This window comes from Sinocyclocheilus anshuiensis, unplaced genomic scaffold (assembly GCF_001515605.1).
Source record: "Sinocyclocheilus anshuiensis isolate Anshui unplaced genomic scaffold, SAMN03320099.WGS_v1.1 scaffold997, whole genome shotgun sequence".
NCBI lineage: Eukaryota > Metazoa > Chordata > Actinopteri > Cypriniformes > Cyprinidae > Sinocyclocheilus > Sinocyclocheilus anshuiensis.
The window spans coordinates 3,639,558-3,649,220 of record NW_015555715.1 but is presented as its reverse complement, the minus strand read 5'-3'; the positions used below and the strand labels follow the sequence as shown (position 1 = coordinate 3,649,220).

Genomic DNA, 9,663 nt, shown 5'->3' with positions numbered 1-9,663 from the left:
TCTCATAATTGCGTGATACAAACTCGCAATTCTGACTTTTTTTTCTCATAATTGCGTGATACAAACTCGCAATTCTGACTTTTTTTTCTCAGAATTGCGTGATACTCGCAATTGCGAGTTAAAAAGTCATAACTGAGAGACATAAAGTCGCAGTTTTGACTTTATTTCTCAGAATTGCGACTTTATGTCTCTCAATTCTGACTTTTTAACTTACAATTCTGACTTTTTTTCTCGCAATTCTGACTTTTTTTCTCGCAATTCTGACTTTTTTTTCTCAGAATTGTGAGATATAAACTCGCAATTGCGAGTTATAAAGTCAGAATGGTGAGATATAAACTTGCAATTCTGAGAACATATCAGTCTTTTTCCCCCCCTCAAAACTGGACTTTAACTCATAATTGCGAGTTTGTATCACGCAATTCTGACTTTATAACTCGCAATTGCGAGTTTATATCTTACAATTCTGAGAAAAAAAGTCAGGATTGCGAGAAAAAAAAGTCAGAATTGCGAGATATAAACTCGCAATTGCGAGAAAAAAAGTCAGAATTGCGAGTTTTTATCTCGCAATTGTGACTTTATAACTCGCAATTGGGAGTTTACATCACGCAATTCTATGAAAAAAGTCAGAATTGTGAGATAAAAAGTCGCAATTACCTTTTTTTTTTTTTTTTTTAATTCAGTGGCGGAAACGGGCTTCCATACGATTCACACGAGTTATAATTTTAGGCCGGAAAAAAAACGGAATTCTGGATCAATCCGGAAGAATCACATTCCTGATTATAACCTTTAAATTCCTTTTTAAATCAAGACTAAGCAAGTTTGTATATTGCCGATGTATTTGGTTGAACTTGTAAGAGACTGAGTGAGCTACTTAAATCTGCAAGAGCAACCTGATCACACGGTCCAGTCAGATGTGAAATGGACCACTTAAGACTCTCTGGTAAGAGGAAAATAACAGTCAATAGAATGTGCTGGGAAGCGTTACTCACTACGGGCTAATTTTACAGCAGTCGATCCATTCAGCCTTCAGCCTTTCTCATTTTCTAAATAAATAAATGAAGCGTGAATTGTTGTGATCAGATCTGGATGTCCATGTTAAATGTACTGGCTGCACAAGCAAGATTAGAGGTGCATGTTTATGACTGGACGTGCATGATTGTGTCTCGAAGAGGAAGCGTGTGCCGAACATCCGATAATTGAAACACATATTGACAGCACACAATTTGATCTGCTTCAATAGAGTGATCACCTTCTGCTGATGGTCAAAATCACTTCTCAATTGGATGAGCCAGCTGCTTCATTCAATCCTGACAGCTAACAGCATTCCACCTGTCAGGATACTTCACCATCACAGAACAAACGCAAAAGCCACACAGAAGGGATAAATGGACATCAGGACAACCACTGAAGCATCTGCAGTAGAACAACAATGGGGCTTTTCATTCTCTTGAACTAAGAGGAGAGTGAATGTGGGAACAGTGACATGTCCGATCAATACTGTAATGTATTTTACAAAGCGCTTGAGAAGCACTATTGGTATTTAATCTTCCTAGCCATTTTATATCTTAAAGCAAAAGTGTCTGCAGCATTAATTGCCAAGTCCGGTTCTCAACTGGTGGGTCGTGACCCAAAAATTGGTTGCTGCAGGGATGCTCTGATTTTGTGGACTGTAAAGGAAGTAAAACAAAATGGAAATTATAAAATTCTAGCCATATAACCATGCATATTTAAATAAATAAAATAAAAAGGATTACAACTAGGATTATCAGACTCTATTAAATTGGGGTTCACCTGCAATAAGGATAAACATGGTTTGTGTGGTGAATAACTGGCTGCCCAGAATATGAATCTATTGCAATTCATGAGACATTTAGAAACTAAAAGTTTCCTACTCAGCATACATTACCGTTCAAAACTTTGGGGTCAGTAATATTTTCTTATTATGTTTTTGAAAAAAGTCTCTCATGCCCACCAAGGCTTGATCAAAAATACAGTAAAAATGTTCTGCTTGGTTAACAGGACTCACTTCTACCTTACATTTAGAAAGAATTAGATAAAATATTTCTGGAAACACAGCCACATCTGACAAAATGTGGGAACCTGTTTTCAGTTATTAATTATGTTTTTATATTATTATTTTTGTTTATTATACTGTAGGTGCACAGTATGTTTTTGTGATTCTTTTAGTGTGTATTACGTTGTTCTGTATTGTTACTGGTTTTGAAAACCATGTAAATATGAATAAAATATTATTTTAATTTAAAATAACTGTTTTCTTTTTAAAATGTTTTAAAAGGTAATTTATTCCTGTGATGGCATAGCTGAATTTTCAGCATCATTACTCCAGTCTTCAGTGTCACGTTATCCTTCAGAAATCATTCTAATATGCTGATTCGCTGCTCAAGAAACATTTCTTATTATCACAGTTAAAAACGATTATGCCACTTAATATTTTGTAGAAACTGTAATAAATTTTTTCAGGATTTATTGATGAATAAAAAGTTTCAAAAGAACAGCATATTTAATTTTTTTTATATATATATAATTGAAGTCTATACTGTCATTTTCGACTTATTTGATGTGTCCTTGCTGAACAAATGTGTTCATTTCTTTCAAGAAAAACAAAATCTTACTGACCCCAAAATATTGAAGTAGTGTGAAGTAGTAGTCTTAATAGTGGCATAATGTTGGGACTATTAAGTGCATGGTAATATTAATAAAGGTCCATATTTTAAAGAAACACATTTTTTACATTTTGTACACAATTACAGTACAGTGTTAAATCACCCCTTAAAGTCCAAAATACAATTTGGGTCCACTAAACGACAGGATCCTGCTTTGTTATCACTTAACCGGATCACAGCAAAAGTAGCAGATGATGTCAAATGGTCTAAAAAGTAAAAAGAGAAGTTGATCATGTTGAATAACATTCGTAAAAAAATAAGAACAGAACCACCGTTAGCTGGGAGTTACATCACTATTTCTTCATTGTGATTGTCTGCTTGATGTTTTTGAGAATAAAGGGGATGCACTAAAGATAGGAGGTTGTTAAATACCATTTGTATGGTCTGACAATATGAAGTCACTTAATGTAGGTGACCCAGTTTGTTTGCACCTCAGAAGATATATCTCTGTATGACAGGAAAAGGGGACAGCTACCAAAAGATCTAATGTTCTAATGTGAACTACAAAGCTACAAAGTTGATAAAAGAGAGGGAGAAACTAAATAATTAGTACAGTTAATGTACATATTCATGCAGCTACAGTATAAATGGTAAATATGTATATAAATACGAAAAAAATGCTTAGAAAAATACATTGCGGAGAAACCAGGTACAAAACAAAGAACAACTAGTGCATTTGAACCAAACCACTATCTATCCAGAACAATAATCAAATCAAATCCTGCAACTGGACCAAATCCAGACAACACAGGAAAAAATATGGCTCTGTTTCAAGACAATGACGTTTGTTCCCAAATTTCCTCTTTGGCCCATGAAGGCTAAAAGTGTCTTTGTGTTGACAAAAGAAGATGGAACAAAGAAAGAGATAATGAGGTATTAGGCAAAGGGAGAAAAAGATTTATAAAGAGTGTTTGAATGGAGAGAGCGTGACTCAACGAATGGACTTGTTTAATAGTCACTAATATGTGGACTCACATTTAGACTTGCTAAGTAAATTGGATTGATTCTCAATGCTTTGGCTCAAATCCAGTTCACTGAACAAATGCCAAATATCTTTGTATTTTGAAGTTCAAATAAATAGTGCAATAAAGTCTTTAGTAAATGTCATGTGCGGTGACCATTTGTTCATCTATCTATTCTCACACATCCAGCATCCTCACTTTTAAAGCGTGAACTAGAGCGCTACTGTAATTTAGTGCACAGCATTCAACCCCAATGGAAAAGAAATGTTCAAAAAACATTAAATTCACTTAATTACTCCCTTAAGCAAGATGAGGTCTGGGACCTGAGACATGATGATGTAAGAATGAAATATTGTGAACTGGGAAACACACTTAGCCTTCTTTATGACAGCTTGTTAGTGCTCCACTGTTTTCACTGTCAGGTGTGGGGAAGCCGTGCTGAGAGAATTCGACACACCCTGAATGAATCCATAACTAGTCTAGCCGGTGAATCGAAAGCTTTCTGAAATGCAAACAGGGGCCTTTACAATTGCATGCTGGATGACGCTCTGTGGCTCTGTAGTTTACCAATGTTTACCAGTTTTAAGGCCCGGTCAGGGCTGATGACTGATCCTGGAATAGACATGGCAGCAGACATGTCATTTGGTAGAGATATATAGAGTTAAGTAATGGAATTCTCTCACAAAGCATTGGGGGAAATCAATTCCCCTACAAGCACCTGCGCTCCGTACCGAAGTCTCCAGGAGAAATCATGTACACATTCTCACTATCCATAAAAGACACAGCACCTCATTATCTGCTTAACCCCGCCCTTATTAATTTCCTCCACCTTCGCTATTATCTATACTTGGGTGCATTGGTGCCTCTGGTCTTTTTCTGAGGTTTTTAATTAGTTTTTGTCCCCTCTACTTTATAGTCTTTTTACCTGAGACTGTATCTGGGTCTAGGACTGATCTACTTATCACTCTCTTAAATGTTTTAACTTCTCCCCCTAAAAGCAATGCAGAAATCTCAAGAGGTATGACCATCAGATACACATAATTATCCAGCACCGATGAACAATACTGAGGCAATACTTTGACCTACTAAATCAATACTGCTGAGACCTCTCCATAGCAGTCAACCACAAAGCATAACTGCCAGGCTCACAGTAAAAGCGCAATAAATTATTTAGATTCAAGTATGCTTTTCGGAGATACGGCCTTAAAATCAGAGCAAAAGAACTGTTGTATAACCTTAGAATGCTGAAAGGTACAGCTGGATGTTTCACTGCTGTTTCATACTAGAGAATCTAGTGTATCTGAGGGCTGTCCCTCCTAAAAATATGATTAAAATCCAGTCTGTGTACTGGAAATAACAATGTTTTATACTTTAAATAATTGTGTAAGCAGTAAAACAACACAAACGGGGCAAAAATGCGTTTTAAGTTTAGAAACTTAAGTTTCTTAAAGTTTTGAGTGTCCCCCTCCCTTGACTCACAGTGCTTTGGTCCAAATGCCTGCAGTGTTGCCAACTTAGCAATTTTGTTGCTAGATTTAGCAACTTTTCAGACTACCCTAGCAACTTTTTCTTCCAAAAGCACCTGATAAAAAAGGCACACATTTTCCATCTAAATTACACAAAAAGAGGAAACCAAAGGTGCCTAGCAGTACACAATTCACATGAATTAAGTTGGCTGCTATTAGCAATTGTTCAATTGAATAATAATAATAATAATTGAATAATTGTTCATTTATGATACACCTTGTTAGTAGCTTGTACTTGAGTTTGTTGATCAGTTAGTGCATGGTAAGAAAAATATCTAGAAAAATGAGAAAGGTAGTAATTTTCCAGGACATTATCCGTTATCCATTGTAACCCTGTAACCCGAAAACACAAAATACAATGCGTAATTTAAAATGTAGGTAAAAAAACGTGAATAATAATTACGGAAAAATTCCTTCATATTAATAGATTTTGCCCTATTTTTACAGACTTGTAGCGTGAGTCTACTAAGTGTAGCATACGAACTACTAATACACTGCTTAAATCTATAATTGTTCAGAATGTGTAGTTTTACTAGTTTACTAGCTAATAAAAATAAACTTAAATTGTAATTGTTAAAAAATGTGAAAGTGTTAAATAATTCAATGTTGTATTTAAAATTAGTTATTTATATTTTAATATTATATTATGCATTTATATTATTTTATAAACGCATCTAAATTAACATATTTAAATTTTTTATTTTTTTTTGCTGAGATTTGATGCAGTGACACAATTTTGCATCGTGATTACGCAATGACGTCACCGCGCAATGACATCGCAACGTCATTTAGCAACTTTTAGCAACAAATCAGTCTTCCTTTAGCAACTTCCCCTGAAAACTAGTTGGCAACACTGAATGCCTGCTTTCCTCTTTTACATCGCCTACATACACACACACACACACACACACACACACACACACACACACACACACACACACACACACACAAATATTTCATAACCACTTGTGTCATTTGGCCAAATCTTGAGTAAAGAATGCAGTAAGAATGCAAAATATCAGCCGATTAATTAGCCTGACTGATATATAGGCCTGTCACTGTATAGGTCATTGTTATTTCACCCTCCCTTATGTGATGGAGTAGATTATGCAGTGGTTTTTAGCAGTTTTTTTTTATCCAGTTGGTGGCAGTAAAAGTTCCTCTTTTACATCACCTACACACACACACCAGTCCGGTGAGAAAGAACAAAGCCAATAGTTGTGGAACTCCAAGGCTGTCAAGGCTATTTTATTCACAAAAACATCGGATGAAGTGATTATTTTCTCTTTAATACAAATGATGCCAATGTATTTTTCGACGAGTCGCTATTTTAGCAATAATAACCTGTTAGCAAGGTTACCTGCTTGACAAAAAAGGGTTGCCAGGTTTTTTACAACAAAACCCTCCCAATTGCTACTCAAAACTAGCCCAAACTAACCGTTTCGAGGGGTCTCCCGGTAAAAATCGCGTTCCGGGGCATAAAATACACATTATTGGGGTCGCTTAACCCGCAGCAACAGTGATAAAGTAGCCCAATTCCACAGGAAAACCGCGGACTTGGCAACACTGTGACGGATACAACGGACAAGAGCGCTGTCACGGCGCGACCAAAACTGCTTGAAGTTGTCTAATTTGGCACGGTCTCCTTGCTGCACTAATAGTAGTAAGGCTTTCCTCTGTGTATACATATCCTTACAAGTACAACTTTAGCTGTATTATTTGAGTCCCCTTCAAAAATCGCTCTTGAGAACTTTTATGTTTATTGTCCACCCCAACTGTTAGACGAAATTTACGCCCCTGCAGTTCGGTGTATTATTTCAATGCACGTACTAAAAGCTCAACTGTATTTCAATATGAATGTGAATGTAGGCTACGTGTCACATTAGGGGGATAAGGACTTTGTCATACCCTAAACAGGGTTATCTTGCAATAATGACCATATGGCTGTAAATTATCCCACTTATTATCAAATAAATAACTACCCTATTAACTTAAAATATTGATTTTGAGTTTACATTGTTAGATGCATATTATCTTAAAGCTTCCGCTAAGAAAAACAGTCCATTATACATTATAACACTGCAACAATAGGCCTATATTATACTAAAATTACCTGTTTTTATAGTTATATATGATTTAGATACAATTGTAACATCTTTTAAGCTCTCTCTCATCCAATCCTTTTTATTTATTTTCTGTTTGTTGTAGGCTATTTCCGACCGACTGCGTTTGGATTCTCGCTGGGGACTCTATGAGCTTCTAGCCATCCATCAAAGGTTTTATGCTCACAATGTAGGCCTATATTAAAATTAATACAGGCCATTTTTATTTCACGCGACAAACGTAGTGAGCCTTTCGAGTCGCACGGTGGCGCCAAGAATCGATATGTAAAGAGCCAGTGCGCGGAATGATACGCGAGAGAAACGCCGGTATGTTGCCAACGGCAACGGCGAAATATATAATTTAGGTTATTACACAAAAATTGATTGCTCACGATTAGCCCATCAGAATTAAGTACTCCAGAGAACCGTGTAATAAAGTAGGCTATATTACACAGGAATGATAGTTAAGTGTGAAATTATGCAAAATGGTTGGATTGGATAAAAAGTTAAGTAGGTCGATGTAAAAATGTATAATTGCTGTAATTCATTGAGTGTCAAATGTTGGTGAGTTATCTAAGTGATATTCTTTGTCTAATTATGGGATTACTCAACAATCTTCTGAGGTTGTTTAAGGCAATTGAATAAAGTTTGTAAACGAGTGCATGCATTTCATATTTCTTTATACATAAAATAATAAAATATCAAACACCTACATCCAAAATGACAGAAATGCCCTTTCGGGGCTCCGGTGCAAAGAACTGCTCCTGAGCCACCGCCGCCTCCTCCTTCACATATTCCCGAGTAGAGATGCTTTTATTGTCGCTCATCTTGGTGACTATCCAGCGGACGAGCCCGTCTATTCCACCGGGCTGAGTGCCGCTGTTTCCGGACTGTGCAGCCGTCGCTGTCTCGCTGTCCTGAGCCCCGGGATTGGGCTGGTCTTTGCTGTCCTGTGCCCGGAGTTTGGCTTGTTCTTTGTGGAGCAGTTTGTGGACGCCGTCCCTGCAGTAGCGCGCTGCTTGTTCACACATCCTTTTGCAGCAGAGCGTTCATGCTGCGCGCTATGGGGGCGATCCCTCCCTCCTCTCTGACATCAGCAGCGGCACACATCCCAAAAACTCACCTCCTGTCACACCTAATTGGAGCAGTTCAATAAGTGCCATCCATTTAGCTCAGATGCAGAAAAATGAACAAGAAAAGCATTATTTGCACTTTAGAGAGCGAGAGAGACTAATACAGCAGGAATCGATGTTAATGCCCACTGATTCCAGAAAATAACTTTTGAATTAACTATGGTGATGTTGTTTGGGTCTATTTTTGGCTTTGGTTGTTAGTTTCCTACAGTAACTCTCAGTTTTAGATATTTAGATCTACCATTCCTGGATATCCCTTGCGAACATTTTTATTATATTTTTATTATAGTAAAAGAGTAACGCTTTGTTGGCGGATTACCACAGTTGTACTAAAAATACCATGGTTAAACTATGGTTAGTGTAGCAAAACTATGTTTTTTTTTGTTTGTTTGTTTTATTTATTGTAAAACATGGCTAATTTTCGTATGATCTGTACCCAGATAGCACAGTCTGCAAGTCGCTTCATCTGGAAAGCACCTCCTGTGTACAAACATCTGATAGACTCTTATGTCAGTTTTACATTCTAAATCATAAACATCTTAAAGACAGTTTCTTCAAGTCTGTTTGACATCTAATATAAAGCGTTCTATAGACGTATTGCAGATGAGCAAACACTCTAAAAAATACGTCTTGCAGATGTAAATGCAAACGTCAAATAGACACCTCCTTGATGTAGCTATCTGGGTAGTCCATAACTGTAGTGTCTACTTAAAGGCACAATATGTAATTTTCGCCGCTAGAGGGCGCGTATTCAAAACAAACAAATAGACAAAGGCCTAGTTTGCTGACGCTGTGACTGAGTGTGGAATCATGGGAGTTGTGGTCTTCATCCCCACAGCCGATGCAATCCGACGGGACTCGGGCAGAAATCATGTTCATGGATGAGCTAATGATTTATTAATGGTGTTTTAGAATGAAGCAGGGTGAGGCTGAAAGCCGTCGAAGCGAAATGAGGCCGCTGAACGAGCGTGACACACGGCTCGAAAGCAGCGGAGCTTTTATTATGCCACAGTCGACCGCTTCCGCTCCTTCCGGTCGTGCGTATGTGGGGGAAAAAAGCAGCGCTGTTTTATCATACTAGATACATTTGAAAGTTCTGTTATAATGCTACTCTGTGCGGTTGTCACCGGTCTATTAAAACGCACAACATATTAAAGCGTCTTTGGTGTTTCCATGTTTTCCATGTTTTTGCCGGAAATCGAGGGGCTATGACGTCATTGGCAGGCGACACAATGACACTATGGACACGGTCCGTG

At 37.3% G+C, this 9,663-nt stretch overlaps 1 protein-coding gene across 2 annotated transcripts in view; it reads right to left on the bottom strand.

The window, feature by feature from the left end:
* The window catches only part of LOC107672281 (N-terminal EF-hand calcium-binding protein 2-like), a 104,042-nt gene extending 95,702 nt beyond the window's left edge, over positions 1-8,340 (bottom strand). For both annotated transcript variants that reach the window (XM_016465413.1, XM_016465414.1), the window contains exon 1: positions 7,988-8,340. In XM_016465413.1, the coding sequence (XP_016320899.1) occupies positions 7,988-8,305 (318 nt within the window). In that variant the 5' untranslated portion in view covers positions 8,306-8,340. The remainder of the gene's footprint in view (positions 1-7,987) is intronic.
* Between the last annotated feature and the right edge of the window lie 1,323 nt (positions 8,341-9,663).